We start from the raw sequence: 20176 nt of genomic DNA on the forward strand, positions 1-20176 counted from the left end.
GTGCATGTTCTTGAAGGTTATTTGCTTTGGTGCTGTATGAAGAGACTCATATTCAACAATGTAAAGATCAGACCTTTTTATAACCTTAAATACACTATTTCTTCTTTCAGGCAATGGTTGTATATGGATTTTAGGATTATTGTAGGAATACCATTGGATTAGCTCAGCATTAAAAGTCTTCACAATGCATGTAATTAGGTAACTTTTTCACCAACTCCTAAATACTGGGTATGCCAAACTTTAAAAATTATGCATTCCTTAATATTTCATATTTTAAGGTAGACATAAAGATACATAAAAAGATAAAGAAAATATATTCTACTTTCTTCTAAATAGGGGGATTATTTGGATAAGTTGATCTCTTGTTTCTTTCCTAATATTTATTTAATGTTCTTGCATTGTTTTCTTAATAATCAGCAAAAACCTTATATGATACTCAGACTCTCAATCGAATACCTGAGACAAAGGCCTATAGGAATGAATTATATCATATTGTTTAATATCATTCTTTATATTAACTATGATATCAACTAGATTGCTTTCTAATTAATTTAATCAGGTGAATTCTGAGGATTGACAATGAATATAAATCTTTTCATTCTTTATCATTTGATCATGGCATACTCTACATATGTATTTCAAAAGGTTTAGTCTAAAGAGGATCTCAGATTTAGGTATCTGATTTAAAATATGAAAATTAGTATTTATCAGCTAAATATCTGCAAAAATATCAATGCACATTAAAAAATAGAAACTTTTCTGATTTGTTTCTTAAAAAGTAACCTCATCAAATCTATTAATGCTGCCTCTAAAATTCTCATATAATTTATTTATTATATATTTATGATATGATATTTATTATTTATTATGTAATTATATATGTTATATAATATTTATACTTAGCCATTGCTTTGGACCCCATGTTTTGTTGCCTAGTAATTATTATTTCTCCATTTGAAAAACTCTTCTGTTACTCTTTTGCCTAAAATTGTCTTTGACTCAAGGTCCTCTGAAACCAATGACTCAATTTACTCCCTAGGAAGCACTTAGAAACAGGTGGTCACCCAGCTGTAGCAGTGACTATGCAACAATTAAACCATGTGCCAAATCAGTTTGATTTGTGGAGGAGACAGAAATTTGGAGTGTCCTAGATGTTGATTTAACTAATAGGTAAAAAGGAAAAGTAATGTCTGCATGCCTGTTTTCTATCAGTTCTCTTATACAGAAATTATATCAGCTCTCATTCAGCTCTTTAGGTTTTTAGAGCATTTATTAGAACAACACCTGCCCAAAGGCTACAACAGACGTGCAGAGGTACCTGCACACTCAAGGTCACTCATATTTGGAACATTTCCCAAAATGTTGGGATAATGTTCATATGGTCCCTTCAGAGACCACTGAGAAATCTGTCTTACATTTGAATTAATGGACAAATTGTTTATACAAATCTCATCTTTTGGTTTTTGTTGATTCTAAAGTCAATAACTTCTTTATGTCATCTATACATACAACATATATATATATATTCATTTAATATATTATGGATATATACATGCATATGTGTATGTATATATATATATACATATATGTAAAAGAGACTTGAGACAGAGAAACAGGGACAGAGACAGAGACGGAGGGAGAATCCAAGATTAGTGAGAAAGATAAAGACAGTAAAAGTTATAAATAACTAAGTGTCCAGAACCCTATAGCATTATGCAGTAAGTGCCAAGAGATACAGAGGAAAGTCTAAGCACAATGAGAGGGACCACTTTGGACGATTTAATGGAACATATGGACTAGAATTCCTTAGGATAGACAAGCATAGAGAGATTGTGAACTGCATTGATGAATGAAGTATCCATACAAATGGACTGATCCATTCAAGTATCACGTAAATATCAGATTCAATTTAAACAAGCATATAACCATTTAGTATGCTTCAAATATGGGACTTCATGTAGTAAATGGCCATTTTTACAAAAGGGTATACTGCATTAGAAATCAAAATTGCATGACATAGTTTCAGAATTACACTGATGTATCTAGTTTCAGTTGTTCAGAAGGAAAATATTACTCTGGGTTTTATTTATTTCTTCTGAGATTAATAAAAATATAAAACATTGACTTTATCTAAATGTAGAATTGGCTACATCATTGTCAGTGAGAAATTAATTCAAGTAGCTAATCTGAAAAAAATCAACATTTAATCAATGTCAAGATTGAATAGACATGTTTACACATATACACATACATGCATATGCACAGACATAAATAACTCAAACATATATATGTATTATGCAGAAAACACCCATACATATGCATGTGTATATATTATTATATGCTTCCATCTGATTCCAAAGCAGATTTCAAATAGCAAATGCTTGCAAATAGACACCACTGAATAAGGATGAAACTATCACAATATAAACAAATATTTTGAGTTACAAAAGAAAAAGCATTTAATATATACCATTTTCAGTATCTTTCTAGATTTGGGTCTTTTGTCTTCTGTCTAGGAAAGACTCTTGACCCATTTTGTTCTATTTTAGATGGTATTATTTTATGTTTCCAAAAGACTAGATCCTTTTTAATCATGCTTGTTTAAATTGAATCAATATGATCTTAGTGACTCAAATGACTATTTTCTTCTTATTTTCTATTGGTCTATTTTAATTATATTTCTTCACTATCTTCTTTGTCCAGAATACTCTCATATTTATGAATATAATTTCTTCATTTGTTGACATATGATATGATTTTGTTTATAATTTCAGAGACTACATGTATACTCAGTTATTTTTTTCAATACATCTACTTAAATAAAGAAAATATCTAAGAATTTGAAGTCATAGTGTTAATGATGTGCCTGCTCATTTCTGAATCTCTAAAGAGATTTTAAATGCCTTAATAGTGTACTAAAGAAATACAAATGAGTGTCAAAATTAATTTCAATAGTAACATGAGAGGCAATGTGATAAAATGAATAGAGAGCTATCCTCAGAGTCAGAAAGACCTGGGTTCAAATTCCTCTTTTAATTGGCCCTGGTTAAGTTAACTAACTTTTTAATACTCTGCAACTTTTTTTCTGAATATTAGAAATTGGGTGACAACATGAATTTGGTAGAATTCCTCATACTGATGAAATTATATGTGTGGTTTAAAAATGCACTGTGTATCCTTGCAAATCTGTATGTGAACTGAATTACAACAATAAAAGTTTGTGATGCCGTAAAAAGCAAACCAAATTAGGAAACAGAAATCTGAAAAAGAAAACCCAGTATTGTTAGGGGGAGGAGGAAAAGATGAGACAAAGAAAAAGAATTATCTTTCACACAATGAGCTAGGTTTGGTATTCCTTAGTTTCCTTTTCAAAAGGCAAAGACTATTATTTTTTCCATTTTTCTTCTACATTAGCACTTGAACTAAGTTAATAATGGTGGGAATGAAATCAATGGGAATCAATTTTCAGTGGAAATCTTCCTATCTCCCTCCGCATACCCCTTCTTGTTGCCTTCTTTTTGTTTAAAATGTAATGTTCAGTACAAATCTAGAAACTAACTAAAGGGACTATGTAAATTAGCCAGTTGATGTGCTGAAGGACATTTTCATCATATTCTGCAATTTTTAGGTTTAGCTATTATTAATTAAACATATTACTTCTAGCTGAAGTTTAAGAAAGCAGAGTTAAAACTGGAATGTTTGAAGTACAGAATATTTTTTCAAAAACGCAATTTTTAATTTTCTAAGTATTCTAGGCTGACAGAGGCACTTGAGACCTATTAGAAGGAACTAGTTTCAATTTATAGATAAGAATAATTTCTAATTAACATAACAATTGTATAAATCTGTCTTGGGAACATACTTGAAAAGTTTCTGCTCTTAAGCAATTTAAAAATTCCCCCTGTAACTTTGTTTACACAATTAATTTACTTAACAATCCTTTTCTTCATAGATAGCTACATAATTTAGCTTGGACCTGTCTGACAGATTAAAATTCTGAATTAGTAAAGACTGAATTAATGAGATTTTATTATAATAAGAAATAAAAGGTCTAAAGTTCTAGTAGTAAGCTGAGTGAATGGATTTATTTAGCAGTATGATAGAGCAAGAACTCAATGTACTTTTCTATCATGTGTCAAGGCTCATCAGGACCATGAACTTGCAAAATGTTAATCCTATTATTTCTCTAACACATTCACTGCAAAATTATTCCCCACCTTAATTTTGAGAGCATTAACATTTTAGAACAATGCAAATATCTTCCAACTGCTGAGTTAGGGCTTCAGAATACATTGGCAGTTTTCAATAAACTTAGAGGTAATAACATTATTAAGAGCAATGCTTCCTTTTCTAAGAAAAGAAGCATTTCTCTTCTTCCTGCTGATATTATCCTTAATGAAAATCTTCAAGGTATTTTTCACAAATATTCATTTCCAAGCAATGATTGTCGAAGCTAAAGATTTCTGAGGACTTTGACCCTTCATTCCACTATTCATCTTTTCCTCCTCCATCATTTTACACAAAGACAATGTTTTCTTCAGGACAAAATAACAAGCTAACTGGAAATGTTAGTCAGAAGAGAATAGTTTGCCTATTCTTTTGTGTGCCTCTCTTTCTCTTCCTCCCAAACTTTTTATGATTCTATCTACCAATGTTCCCTTTCCTTATTCTTCATCCAACTCTTTCAATAAGTGAAGTGAACAAAAAAATCCTCCTTAATATGGTCTATGTTTATTTGGAATTTTATAATAATTCAGTTGTAGTTATGGGTTATGGTGAGATCTTAGGTATGACTATCCTAGTGGGTAACTGATACAAAGTTAGAAATCAGGGAACTAAGGGTTAGAGTTAGGTAAGAGAACACTTAGCAAAATATCTGTGCCTCTTTGATGTTTCTGTTCATGTAATAATGTGAACTGTAGTAAACAAATAAAATGGCCTAAATTTTTTTTTATCTTATAATTAATGCATATACTTGTGTGGCTTTAAATTAAACCAGCAAGACTCTCATTAATTTATTTTTATAATAATTTTTTTAAAAGTAACACTTTTGATGCATTCACATTGGCCTTCCTTTATTTAGTTCTCATTACTTAAATTTTATTTGTCTTATTCATTTATCTGGAGCATACCAATCTCTCCCATACAAGATGGTCTATTACTTTCTTCAATATATTTTTATTCCTTTTCTAACCTTCAGGCAACAATTTAAGTTTCTTTTGGATGTTATTTACTTTCCCTCTTATTTTAGACATTTTTGGCTGAGGACTTTGGTTTTATTTTCTATGTTTCCATTCCTTTATGCAGTTTCTTTTTCATCTACTCATTTCCTTAGGTGATGCATTCTACATTCCCCTCTCTTCAGTAGCTTTACCAAACATTCCAGACTTCCTTTCCCCTCTCAACTGAGAATTTTACCTCATATTTCAATAAAAATTAAGACCATTTGCCAAGAGTTGCCTTATATTATTCCTTCATTCTCATCTCTCATTATTCAGATATTTTCCTTCACTATCTCCTAACATGAAGAGGTAACCATTTCCTTGTCAAGGAAAATCTTTCTATTGCTTAAGTGATCCCTTCCCATACAATCTTCTGTAGCAGATAATTTCCTCTATCCTTACATTCTATCATTATTTTTCTATATCTTCCTCTCTTCTGACTGTTCACTTTTTAACTCTGTGTAGTCTAGCCACTGATTACATCATCCTTTTAAAACTAAGATGTCAAATGTTACTATCAACTTCTTAAGTGTCAAATATAATGATCTTTACTTAATCCTCAATTTTCTTGACCACTCTGGAGCTTTTGACACTGTTGATCACTCTCCTGTTCTAAAGTTTTCCTCCTACTTTTCTGATAACTTCTTAATCTCCTTTTGCTGGATCTTTATGAAGGTTCATCCCTCCTAACTGTGGATATCCCATAGGGTTTTGTTCTGAGCTCTCTTCTCTTCGCCCTTTATTTTATTTCACTTGGTGATCTCATCAGTTCCAACAATTTTCATGATCATCTCTATATGCATGATTCTTATATCAGTTTTTCAAATCCTAATCTCTCTCTCTCCTAACCTCTTAAATCTCATCTCCAAATGTCAATCAAATATTTTGAGCTAAAAGTCCCATAATAGCTTTAATACAACATATCCAAAACTTAAATCGCTACTTTCTTTCTAAATCATAACATTTCACAACATTTCCCTATGCACTACCTTCTTTCTTCTGACATTGTCATAATCCTGGAAAAGACACTATTATTTCATCACTATTATAATAACCTTCTGGCTGGTCTCCCTGTTTCATATCTTTTTCTACTCCAATTTATCCCCCATTCATTGGTTTGACCATGGTGTCCTCATTCTCAATAAATACTAATCTTTTCATTACTTCCAGGATCAAATTAAAAGCTCCTGTTTGACTTTTAAACCTTTTATAACCTTGCACCTTTTTAACCCTCCTTTCTGTATTCTGTGATTACGACCTTTCTCTCCTTGCTGTTCTTGACACATGACACTTCATTTTCCAACTTTGCACTTTCACGGTTTAATGCTTCTAAACCCCTCCCTCCCTTCACTTCTGCCTTTTGGCTTCCTTGACTTACTTTAAATCTTAGCTAAAATCCTACCACATCCAAGAAGCATTTCCTAGCCTCTTTTATTGTTAATGCTTTCACTTGGAGACCATCTTCAATTTATCCTGTAGATATCTTATTTGTACAAGGTTGTTTGAATGTTAACTACCTTATTAGCTGCTTCAGGGTAGGAACTATTTTTGCTTTTCTTTCTATCCTCAGTACTTAGTAAAATGCCTAACACATAGTAGTAAGGTGCATAAGAAATACTTGATGAACTAATATGTTGATGGAAAAAATCTTGATCAAGATGAAGTTAATATTATGTGAGGTGTACAAAAGGCAAATAGAGAGATGTTCTTTTTAGAGGCTAGCTCTTGGCCATTAGAATCAACTAGAATATTTTGTTTGTTTCATGTGAAGAAATATCATTTTCCCTCGTGTCTTCTTAAACAGCCTGCTGACAATGCAGTAAGAGGGAAGAAATCTAATATAGTTCAAATGCTACTGGTTGACATTTCTCATCTTTTTATTACTTTCCCATCTATATTAAGATAAGAAAATGAGGTAATAACTGGTATCCAGGCTATCTTTTCATCTGGTAATAAAATGACAGTACATAGATTTTATTATCCACTTGAACAATCCATCAAAGTACATTTTCCAACAGTTTAATACAGCTTTCTTTACTACATTTTAGAAAAATTAAAGAAGTTTATTCTTTCCATATTTGGAAACTAAGTAATAAATATGAGCTGTTGAAATATACTACTTTATCCTTTGTCCATGAAATTATTCATGGTCTTAATTTTAATAGCATCAGCTTTCTGCAACAGCATAACCATTTGTTAAACTGCTAAAGTTTGGCTACTTTAAAAAGTACCTTCCATTTTTTTTTTTGAGTTAGACAAACTATATTTGAAGATTTGAAATAGTCAAAATTGGTCTTGATGGTGAAAGAGAACATTAGACATGTTTATATTTGTGTATATACAAACACGTACAGGATTGTGCTTCAGGCAGTTTAAACTGCCTCTTGAGATCAGATTGTTAAATTTTCTGATTAAGCACAAAAAACATCTCAAAAATTTACAAACTCTGAAATCAGGGTTTGGTTTATTTCTTTAGATTTATAGAAGTGATAAGAAAATGTTACCAGGGCAGATTGAATTTAAATGAATTGTGTCAGCCTTGTGTGTGTGTGTGTGTGTGTGTGTGTGTGTGTGTGTGTGTGAGAGAGAGAGAGAGAGAGAAGAGAGAGACAGAGACAGAGACAAAGAGACAGAGAGAGAGAGTGCTGGTTGGTAAACATTTAACAGACCATTCCTCCATGTATGTCTAAGATTATATGTATTTATTTTTATATGTTTAAAAATTCTATGAAAGCTGAATAAGCTTTGGTAAATAAGAAGGAAAGGGAGAAATAGAAAAAAATAAGGTTACAGAGAGGAAATATAAAGACAGCAGACTTAGAACAATTTAACATGAAAAATGAGAAAGGAAATGGGTTAGAAAAACATGAGAGGAATAGGAAAAGAAGAAAGATGAGGTAGAAACAATGAAAAAAGAAACTTTCTTAAAAGAAAGTCATTTGAGGGCTATTATTCATACTCAAAGTGGATGAGATTTTGGCAGGGTTGTGTGCCCTGCCAGTGAAGGAAAATTTGTATTCCTTACACTAATTTGAAATAGCACTAGACATCTGTTTCATATTTAAAGGAATTGGTTATGATATGAAAATAGACAAGTCTTAACCTATATTTAATAAGATCAAATTAGATATTCAAATCTACTAAAAATGTAAATATCAAGGGATTATAACACTAAAAAGTTTTAAGGGGAGAATGAAAGGTAACTATGGGTACTATTGGGATTAAACATTTATCTGGGAGACACCACAGAATTAATATTACTTTTAACAAAAGTAAGGGACAAAAAAGTAGAAAAAATATATCTAAGATTATATAAGTATTAATTGCCATAATTTCAAGCCACAATCAGTGTTTCAAGATGTATCATTGTTTTTATTGTATGATGATGCCTCCAAATTTGAAACATATCTTTTAAATAGTCAATGTAGTAAGTAATCTTTTAGAGATGTTTTATGGAAAAACAATGTTTTATCTGCAGAACTATTTATCTATACCACAGTAGTTTGAGAATTCTGGCTCACAGAATAATTGTGAGGGATTATTTGAACTCTAGTAATTCAGAATTTGTGGTAAATTATACACAACTTTGGTTAAGTTTTACTTGGACTACCTATGAGGGAAAGAAATGCTAAGAAAATTAATTATGTCAACAAGATTGCCGAGGAGATGTTTAAACCTTTGTTAAGGCACCAAATTTGTACAAATCTCAAGTCAGCCACCATTTACTTAAAATAATCCATGGGATAATTACATATGATTCCTATATTCCCATTATTTATCAATCATTAATTGGTATTGCTTTAGTTACATGAAAACAATGCCACTTTTTTGATTGTGGGAGAATATTTTTTCTATCTAAAAAAATATAAACTTAACAAATATCAAGTACAAGAAAAAGATTCTACATGAAATTGTACTTCTCTATTGTGCATTGCTTCATTTTCTTTTCAATGACTATTTCTTATAAAATATTTTTCATTCCTTTCCCCCAACTAACCCATATTGCTCACCTTGTGATTACTACAAATAATCTTGGTTTGGTAGCATTTTTACATGAATCCTTTACTGAACCAATTGAATCTTTCTGATAAATGCAAAGCTCCATATGTGTTTAAGGAACTTTCGGAATAAGGAAGTTCTTTCATTTTCATTCAAATGTCAAAGCTATATTAGGGATGTCCATGCGATTATTTGATCAGGAAAGGTTGTCTTTCTAAATATTTGATAAAAAAGAAAATGAAAAGTGGTATTCTGATATGGCATGTGAGCGACTCCTTTATCTTTTTCATATTTTCAAACCCAACATGACAATGGTACTAAGAAGGATGAGTCATACTATCTCACTCTGATAAGTCATTAAAATAGGTAGCTATATGAGCATATTGCAAGTTTCAGATTCTAGGCACATTTAAACAATGACAAATGATATTATACACATAAAAGTACTCTGGCCTAGGTCTATGTACAAAGATGATCAATTTGTAATCTTGACTTTTAATGCCTATATTTTGGCACTGACATGTCACCTATTAATGTAGAAAATGCTTTTTTTTTTTTTAAAGCCTTCTCTCAACATAGAAAAGTGAACTTGAAGTGGGAGGAGCAGCAGAATTCATCATACTATTCAGAAGTTTTTAAATGTTACTATTTTCTAGTAAGAATAAATGGTGGCAACTCTGGATCTACCGAACAGAAATATATTTTGAAATTTAAATTTGGGCTTCCCTTAGGGAAAATGACAAAAAGGTTTTTCTTCTTTGTGATTTCTAAAAGATTTGGATATTGCATCTGAGTGCCAGATACAGGGTGATAGAAATTTCTGGCAATCTAAAAAGTCCATATGTGTGCCCAGATACTCCTCTGCCCTCCTTCTGCTTCTCCATTCCATTTTTCCCATTTATCATAAAAAAACTCTGAAAATAGAAACATCTGAATTTAAGTTTAGTTTTTGCAAAAAAAAAAAATTCTGATAAGGAACTTCTTATTTCCTATTAATGTGGGTAGTAGGAAAACTGTTAAGTAGAAGAAGAAGCAGAGAGATTTGTGGAGGAATGCTGGATAGGGAAAAAAAGAAATTTAATCAAAGAGGTTCCTTTTAAAACTTGGAAATTTAAGTTTTAAAATTACATTCTTATTTTCAATTATATCTAGAATTGGTTTTAATTTTTTCTAGCTTTGCTTTATGGTTCTTTATAATTATTTTTCTTGTTTTGTTTTATGGATAAGCTAATCTCATAAAACCTTTGCTGAAATATTCCCCCCACCCTGAAAATAGTCATAAATCTATGATTCAATAAAGGCACACATGCCTTCTAGGTTTCAGAAAATCATACATACCTTCAAGCCTGTATTTTTCCAGAGATTGGTACAGGATAAGTAAATTTCTTTTAGCTCAGAGAGAAAAACTACAAAATAGAAGGTTTCCTTCAAAACTGAAGGAAATGTATAATGACTTTTGTACAAAAGACAAACATAAAAGAAGAAATACTAGAAAATATCAAAGATGAAATGCCAGGAAAATACAGAGAAAATGAATAGGTTTAGTAAGAAGAGAAGCTTAAGTTTTTCCCATTAGGAACATAATGAGAAAAATAATATTTAACAAAAGGAATAGATAATTTTATTATAGCTATGAGTATCAAAAAGGATCTCATATAGATCCAACATGGAATTCGGTGACTTAAATATTTTAAATTTCATCAATGCTTCTATTATTCATTAGATGGCTATTTTAAAATTAAGATTATTGATTCAAATCTTATTATATATTTATTCTAAGTTAAAATAAATTACTATACATAAAACCAAAATGTCTAGAAGAGAACATTGCTCTGAATATGAAAATTTTTTTCTGTAAATACTGGAGAAATATAGAATATCAATGTAATTTGTGAAGAGAAAGTATTTACAGAGCAAAGATATTTTTGTGAGAGCCGCCATGGCCTTTGGGAGTCCTAGGAACAAAACTAGAGCATTAAGCCTAAAAACTATAATTTTTCTTTGAAAAAGGATGGAGGTTGGTGGCAAATATATTTGGAAACTACCAGAGACATTTAAGAATTTTTATGGGATTTTTAAACAAGTGATAACCAGTATATAATTTATTAGTTAAATTAATGCTTCAATCAGTTTTTTTAAATTTTGAGATAACTTTGAAAATAAAGGAACTACTTAAAAGTATAAAATAAGCCATTTGAAGAGCAATCATAGAATTTCAATCGGTTAACATTTAATAGCCATTTTGCTTTTGTATTAGCAAAGTTTTGTTTCTATTGCTTCTTTTTGGCTTAAATTAGTATAAAGCTGTATTTGTTCCTATTCAAACACCTACTGATGAATATATGGTCAAAGATTTTTGATACTTGGACCCATAGACTTTCATTCATCATTTCATTAAAATTAAAGAAAATATTTTGGTTTATTATGTCAAAAAAGGATGGATAGTTTGCCAGTATTATTAACAACAACTTTTCAATATGTTACTATCTATGTCTATAAGATGATTAACAAAATCTAAAGAAAAAAACTTATAAAGTTTTTAATAATGTAGTATTACTTAAAGATAGTCTGTATCTGATACAGATCCCAAATAAAATCACAGTCCACTCTCCTTTCATGTGCTATAATCCAAATTTCAAGTAAGTCTCTTTCCATGCATTTACTTTCTTACATAGTCATTAGCATGCATATCAGCATAATAAATGTTCAGATTTAAAGTTTTTCATAGCTATATGACTAAGGTGTAAAAATCCATTATATAAATTTAATTTTTGACAGGAAAACACTTTAAGAAAATCATATCATATGGACAAAAGACTAGATAACTTTCTAAGTCACTAGTTTAATTTTTTAGGATAATTCATAAAGGCAATCACAAAACCATTAAAACTAAGTGACTCTGGCTCCATTAAGAAATATGAGACTAAAAAAACACCCAGGAAAGAAAATTCATAGGATCATAAATTTATAATAGCAAAGGACCTTATAGGTCACATATTATAATGTCCTCCTTCATGAGGAGAAGCAAGTTTCCTGCCTGGGATTACTCTGGTATCTAGTCATTCATGAAACATTAACTAGAAGTAAATAAATTAAAATACTACTTCCTACAAAGGAATGAATGCAGCATCTCTGCAGTTGGCTTTTACAGAATTTTTGTCACATTCCTTCTCATTAATGCTTAAGAATCATCATGAGAAAATGCTCAATTTGACAAAGATCACAATGAATTTTTACACCTATAGGATGAGCTGGAGTACTTCAAGAGTGAGTTAATGGGTTTTTCAAAACTCTACACGTCACTTTATTTTTTTCAACTAGCTTACATCATTTTATAATGGAGGAATAACATTTTAAAAATTTTGAATAGGCACTTACTGGAATTACAGTTAATCCTGATACAATCTAGATGGGGAAGAATAGATGAAAAATGAAAATTTATCCTTCAAGGTAATAGCTGCAGACATCCAATAAAATCACAGTCCACCCTTCCGGGGACAGACACATGCAAATATGGCCACTCCAAGTCAGTTTTCTTTACATACTGCTGTAACCCAGAATTATTGCCATAAAACTTCACTGTTGGAACAACAATAAAAGATAAAAAATGGCCAATTTCAAACAAAGCTACATGGTGACAAATCTAAGTGAAGAAATTATTCTTAACTGTCAAAGATTCTTCACTTAGCTAGGCTGCAACTTTTTTCCCATCTGTGAAAGAACAGAGAGTTGGTTTCCATGTAACTAAAAAGTGCTCCGTCACAATGGGGTACAGAGCAGTCCCAGCTAGGCTCAGACATCCTGGACCTCTGAGATCCAGTATCCCACAAAGGCTTTCTTGATGTTTCTAAATGGAAGGGACTAAATGAAATAAGCTGTAATCACTTCCTTTAGCACAAGGGCATTTGTAGTTCTACATGCATGTATAAAAATTATTACCAGTTCATTATAGGTGGGATTCTGTGGCTTATGTTAGTAGGCTAAAGAAAGACATCCTCACTCATCATTGTACTTAAGGGATGCTCTTTTTTCAGGCTACCAAAGCCTTTTCTCCCACTCACTTTCTTTTCCACTGGTCTCCTTTCATATTCTTTCCTCTCGAGCAAGCTAACAAGGTGATTTTTGTGTGAACATCACTCTTGAATAATAATTGATTACTGAACTTTTAAAAGTAGATCCAATAAAAACAAATTGTTTCTGGTTATTACATACCATATTTATAGACAGTGAATTTTTTAAAGGGCATTTGAGATGATTTTTGATGTGTGTGTTCTTAATGCCTTTGGGGAGCATGAAAAATAGAAACCTAGATTCTGTTTCCATATAGCTGAGTTTGTCATGTGTCGTCAACCGCATCAGAAAAGTGGTTGCAAACAGCCAGGGACCAGCACCTACACAGCTCTTTCCACAGAATGCTTTGCTGAGGGAATTTATCCTCATTTAATGAGGACACAGCATAGGGATTTTTGTTTTGTTTTTGTTTAAAGTACAAGTCCTTTAAAAGTCTTTTTTTTTTTTTTTTTAATCTTCATGTTGTAATCAAATGTTGCCACTAGAGGGAACTCTAAGAGAACAGTGAACGAAAAAAGCAGGAGTTCATAGATTGACTTTTCCTTGCTTTTCAAATATATTCAGGTTTCATGTTTTATATTCTATAACCTACCACTGTCTAGCTCAATTTGACTATTCAGCATTTGGGTGGGATTTTCATATCTTGTGTACCTCATGACACAATGCCATCATTCTTATCCAAGGATCTTAAAAAAATGAATGTGAACTTATTTTCTTAAACCTAAGCCATCTTTAATTTAACTTTCTTGTGTACTCTCATTACCTTTATATTTCCATTTGAAATTATAAGCAAAGTATGACAGCCTAAGAGTTTATCATCATGTGGAAAAAATATAGTAAGTACAGTAAAACCTCATGAATTTTGACCCCTCCAATTTGGAGCTGGTAATCTTTATAGGCTTTGGGAATGGTTCCCTTTACATTATCTAGAAAAATTCATTAAGGAAATCACCATCATCTACAAGATATTAAGGAAAAAAATTTAGCCTACCCAGGAAATCCAGGTTCTCCAGCATTTAAAAATGTATGTGTAGGTCCATTAGGGTGAGGAGGGAGAGAGGGTAATTAGAAACAATTCTATCTAATCATTAAAATAGTTATAGTTTCACCTATACTCGACAATATCTTGTTAGCTATTAGATTAAGTATTTATTTTGAAAGCAAAACAGTTGAATAGAGTCTGTAAATCAGACTTTTCCTTATTTTCAGATTTTACAATATTCAGTCATGTTGGTGAGGTTTTACTGTAGCTAACTTATGAGTATTCTTTCTAAATGCAAAATTAAACCAGGAAAGCATTATTTTTCTGTAGAAGAGTCTGTGTTTTCAGTGTTCACATGGCTGTTTGCTCAGGGCCGCAGACTTTGGGCATTGAAGGGTTGTGGGTTATCTTTTGATAGCAAAATACCACCACACAGTAATTCAAAACAGAGAAGATGAATTACTACCTTGTGTGACTGTTCAAAGGAAAAGCCCATCAGAGAAGAGATTCTCAAAACACTAGGAGATATTTGGTATATGAAATGCTTATAAAGGAGATTTATTTACATTCAAGTGCAGAGGTGAATTAAAATTTAATTAATTTGAAAATTTATGTTTGCAACACTCAAAGTAATTATACATTTCCTTGAGAAATGCCAAGGTAAACTAGGCTCCCTTTTTGAGAACACTCAACAAGGTAGTAGGAGCTACACTATGACAGGTTATGTTAGGCTGAGTAAAGCAAACAAAAAAAGATGCAAAAGTAAAATTTTAAAGAAAAATGTAAATACATATTTTTTTAAAAAATGGAAATTAGATCATTAAATGTGTTTACTTCCCATAGCAAACAGGCTGCTTGGTGAATGATTGCAAGCAAAAACAAACCCAGTGAAAAATGTTAGTTCAATGGGGGAAGGGAGGTTGTTACCTAGGTTGACCGTCAGTTTCACACGCCCTGCATCCAGCTCCAAGCGAAGAGTATCTGCAGAATCTCTAGATGTGGTTGCCATTAGAATGCCATAGGCCCGCTGTGATCGGAACCTTAAGGACACATCCTCTGCCTCTGTGTGCATCACCACAGGAAGTTGAATTTTCATAAACATACTTCCATCATAACTCAAGACAGTTGCCTCTGCAGAAAGGGAAGCAAATCATTATTGGTTTAGTTTATTTGTATTTTTCAAAGGAAAAAAAGTCAAATACTAGAAATATGCTCAATTCACACTGAATGGTCACCTTTCATTTTCAACTATCAAATTCTCAAAATTGAAAAGAACAATTCACATCAATAGACCTGATGTGAAAGATTGAGGTTGACTTTTTAATGTTAGTAGTGTGCAAGTAGAAACCACACTAGGATAAAATTTTCAATGAAGAAGAAAAAAAAATAGCATAGCAGTGCTTCACTGGAAGTAACCTGGGGATTAAGATCTCATTTCTGACTGCCATTAAGTGTGTGACCTTGAACAAGTTATTTACCTTGCCTAATACTCAGTTTCTTTATCTGTGAAATACAGTTATTGAGTTTGAGCATCTCTATAATCTGATCAAGCTCAAAAAATCTAGAATTTTAGGACTGCCTTTTTATTGATCCATATACTTTAAAGTAAAAAGAAGTTTCAGAGCCCAATTCACATTCTTCATTTTAGAAATTGAAAAAGTATGATCCTGGATATAAAAGTCAGATATCTAATAAGTAGCAAAAATGATATTTGAAAATACATCATATGACTCAAAGTTTATTGCCCTGACCTGCATTTCATCGTTGCCTCCTAATCACTTTGGTGAGTAGTATGGATCTGTAGGAAAAAAAAAATCTTTTCCATAGTTTTTTTACATTGCCAATTAGATTTAACACCATTCTCACAAAGGTAATGCTACTCCATTTTTCTTAAGTTAAGAGATTTCTTAGACTATTATCTGAAGTCACCTGACTAAAACATATCTGAGGAAGGATTTGAATCCAGTTCACTTGAGTAAGAATCAAGAACCACAGCCAAAATTCCTGGGTGGTGGTGGTGGGGATGATGGAGTAATGTTACCAGTAGGAATGACACCATTTTTTCCCCAAGATATTGCTATTTCATTTTTTTGAAGTTAGTTTTCCTTACAAAGTGGAGATAAATCCCCACTCTAGAAGAAATAGAATTTGGGGCATTAAAGGAGCTGTAATATTAACATTATTATTTTAGTAGTACTTTCAGAAGTAAATTGGAAAAATATTAGCAAATTAACACTTAGAGAAGTGTCACTTAGTATAGAAGTATGACAGTGAAAAGTTAGCTTCAGAAAAAAGACAATAATTTACAACATACAGGTGTTGAACTTTGTAAAACAAGTTAATTAATCCATCAATGGCTATGTATGAAACCAACTATATGAAAATATAGATTCCCAAGATTTTAGAATTGGAAGAAATGGCACTGGCCACCTAGCCCAACCTGTAGCTGAATAAGTATCTCCTCTAAACCAAAACCAAAAAGTTGGCATCTTTCATATTTCATTTGAAAATTTAAAAGGAGAAACACACTAGCTCACAAGGAAATCCATTTTACTTTTATATGGCACAATTTGTTAGGGAATTTTTTCCTGACCTCGATGTGAACATAAAGTTTTTTCAGATGTAGTTATATTTATTAAGAAATCTGTATTTAGGGCATGTAGATTCTCAAATATGTTTTTTTAAAAAAAGATTTTAAAATATTGTGGTGCCCTGCTTTTGATAATTCATCTTGAAATGAAAACTGTAACAGAATCTGTTAGAATTTGGAGACCAAGATCTAAATCTTGAATATTGGTAAGGTAGTAATCAAACACCATTTTCTTTGGGAATTGTATTTTGTTGAATGAAATCTATATTAAATTGCCTTCTGCTCATTAAAATGTTTTTAGTTGGTTAAAACAGTTTATCCATGAATTATATCATCAAAGTTGTCAAGAATAATGAATAGTATTTAGGAAAAGTAGATCTAACAATTAGTTTCATAAAATAGATGTTAGTGATAATAAACATCAATTTTAAATATTTGAATTTAATCAGCTAATTTGAAAATTAATAGTAAATTCAGTCATATTGTTACCAACTAATTTTTGAAATAATTAGATTTTTAACTGATTTACATTTCTTCTTTCCCTCTCTCTTCCTTCTTCCCAAAAATCAGTTTGTAAATATAGATAATAGTCTAAATAAAAGTCTTAGTAAGAGAAGGCTTATTTGACATTAAGAGGTATTTCTCCTGAGTTCACTAAATTATGACTCTAATGCATTGTCATGGCTTCACAAAGGCTAAAATAGTTGAGCCAAAACTCTGGTACACTCTCCCAAGCTAGAAGGATATTGAGTATGACCATGGTCACATATTTTATGACTGTTGTTCAAGAACTAGCCTAAGTAAGTTGAAAGAAATATTTTCAAATTGGTTACAAGGTGATGAATTGCATTAAAGCTAATGGAATTTTTTTTTTTTAATATCAGCAACCTTAACGACCATCTATTAAATTTTAAAGAGATTGTGATGTACATCAATGAAGTTAGAACCTATATTGGCAGAATCATATATTCTTAAGAAAAGAAAAGTACTTTTACCTTAAAAGCTGAGACAACACAATGTCCAAAATTGCCAAAGTAACAAATTGCATCTAGCAGATAGTTGAATTTATGAAATATGAAGTAATAGTTCCATTTTTCATTTATGGAGTTGACTCAAGTGTTTTGTGAAGACTGAAAATGTTTTTGCTTCATGTAGCTCCAATCTCACTCACCCTTCACATGTGTGATATTAGGATTACTTGACAATAAGACTTAGTGCTACACTTTATATTTACTCAAATCTAATTATTTCCTTTTCAGATGAAGAAATTGAGAATTTGAATTCTCAGGAATTTAAATATGTTCAAGCTATCACAGGAAGCAAATGCAAAGATTAAGGTTTGAATTTATCTTCTGATTCCAAATTCACTACTCTATTGCTCATATCACATGGGATCAACTTACACTATTAACTTACATCTGGATTGTGCTTTAGTATTTATAAAATGCTTCTTCACAATAACTTTCTGAGGTATATACCATAAATATTAATACGAAATTTATAGATGGAAACAGAGTCTCAGAGACTTGTTAAATGTCTTTTCCCTGGTCACATAATAGAACCTAAAATGGGACTTGAATCCAGGTCTAATCCAGGTCTTTTGATTATGAGTCAAAAACCACAGTCAAAATCCCTGGGGAGTAGGAGGAATGTTTGAGATATGATGAAATAATGTTACCATTTGGAAACTATCCTCCATTCTCACTAATGCTCATTGTCACAATGTCAATTAAAACTGAGAAATGTGAGAATTGTTAGAATTCAGTGGGATATAATGAGATGGATCATAAGATATGGCCCAATGTAGAAGAGATTTACATAATCAAGAGCCCCTTTAATTGCAGAAGGTGAATTTTTGTCAAAGTCAGGGTCTTCTTTTATAGTTCAGAATAGTAGGCAGTAAGAATGTTCTGACTCTTTATTCATACATCTTTAATGTGACTCTTGAAAGCTCTTTTGAGAATACGGTCATATTTGAAAATAAGCAGTATGGCTGTAGAGTCATCCTTTACCACATCTGAATATTACCTTGATTGGAAAGAAGGAAGAAAGGAAAGGAAGCAAAAAGAGAGAGGTGGAGTGGGCAGGAGGGAGGTAGAGAGGAGGGAAAAGAGAGAAACAGAGGGAAAGAGTGAAAGAGGGAGGGAGAGAGAGAAGGGAGGGAGTGAGAGAAGGAGTGAGAGAGGGACAAGGATAGGGACAGGGAGAGAGGGAGAGAGGAAGGGAAAGAAGGAGGGAAGGGGAGCTGGAGAGGGAGGAAGAGAGAGAGAGCAAAAGAAGAAGAAAAGAAAAAGAGGAAAAAATAAGGGAGGAAGTAGCAAAATGGGGAAGGAGACAAGGAAAGAAGTAAGGAAGAAAATGTTATTCTGAAATTGGAAAAAAAATATTGATTACTTTTTGCAGCACAGCTTAGTGGAAATTTAAAAGGGACTTGGTGTCAGGAAAGGTTTGAGTTCAGATTTCACCAGTGATATGATCTGTGTAACCATAAAAAAGTCATTTAACTTTTCTAAGTCTGTTTTCTTGTTTGTAAAATGAAACAATGATACTCACAAGACTTTAGTCAAAAGTTGGGAGTATCAAGTGATATAATGTATATAAAATACTTTATATAAAATGTAGAGAAGTTATGAAACATCCAACACCAACACAAATGATCAATAGTGAACTCCGAAATGCCAGAATCTCATGGGACCTGACCATGCCCACCCAGCACCCAACTCAAGAGAAGCATAAAAAGGTACAAAGAAAAAAAAACTCTTGAGAACTATTTCTGTTATGGGTATACATTGAGAATACATGTATAATCTGATTTTATTATTATAATACAAAAAAGAAACTAGAGATAGAAAGAGGATTGTAACAGAAAAAAAGGGGAAAGTAGAGATAAAATGAGGGAAATTACGTCTCAGGAAGAGGCAAAGAAAACCTATTATAATTGAGGAAAAGAAGGGAGGGTGACAAATATTGTGTGAATCTTACTCTCATCAGATTTGGCCCAAAGAAAGAATATTAGATATATTTGGTTTCACGAAGAAACATCTCTCATCTTATATAAAAATGGGAGGGGAAAGGGGAAAAGGGAAGTGATACACTAAATAGAAGGGAAAAGAGAAATAGTAGAGGAAAGATTTAAGAAAATGAGAGAATTTCTAAAGGGAGAGGACTGCTTGAGGCAAGTAGGGCTCATAAGTAAAATACTGAGGATGAGGGAAAGGGGAAAAGGAAAGAGAAAAGTATAGTTTGGGGTTAATAAGATGGCAGGAAATACAGAATTAGTAGTTTTTAGCTGTAAATGTGAATTGGATGAAC

At 31.8% G+C, this 20176-nt stretch overlaps 1 protein-coding gene across 13 annotated transcripts in view; it reads right to left on the bottom strand.

Moving 5' to 3' along the window:
- Positions 1 to 20176, bottom strand: part of NRXN1 (neurexin 1) — a 1357693-nt gene that overhangs the window by 730838 nt on the left and 606679 nt on the right. For 11 of the 13 annotated variants that reach the window (XM_051975247.1, XM_051975246.1, XM_051975258.1 and 8 more), the window contains 2 exons: positions 15202 to 15405; positions 12600 to 12626 (listed from right to left, as the gene is read on the bottom strand). In XM_051975247.1, coding sequence (XP_051831207.1) covers positions 12600 to 12626; positions 15202 to 15405 — 231 coding nt within the window. The remainder of the gene's footprint in view (positions 1 to 12599; positions 12627 to 15201; positions 15406 to 20176) is intronic. The other 2 variants (XM_051975251.1, XM_051975259.1) reach the window with 1 other exon arrangement.

This window comes from Antechinus flavipes, chromosome 2, assembly GCF_016432865.1.
Source record: "Antechinus flavipes isolate AdamAnt ecotype Samford, QLD, Australia chromosome 2, AdamAnt_v2, whole genome shotgun sequence".
In the NCBI taxonomy this organism is placed as follows: Eukaryota; Metazoa; Chordata; class Mammalia; order Dasyuromorphia; family Dasyuridae; genus Antechinus; species Antechinus flavipes.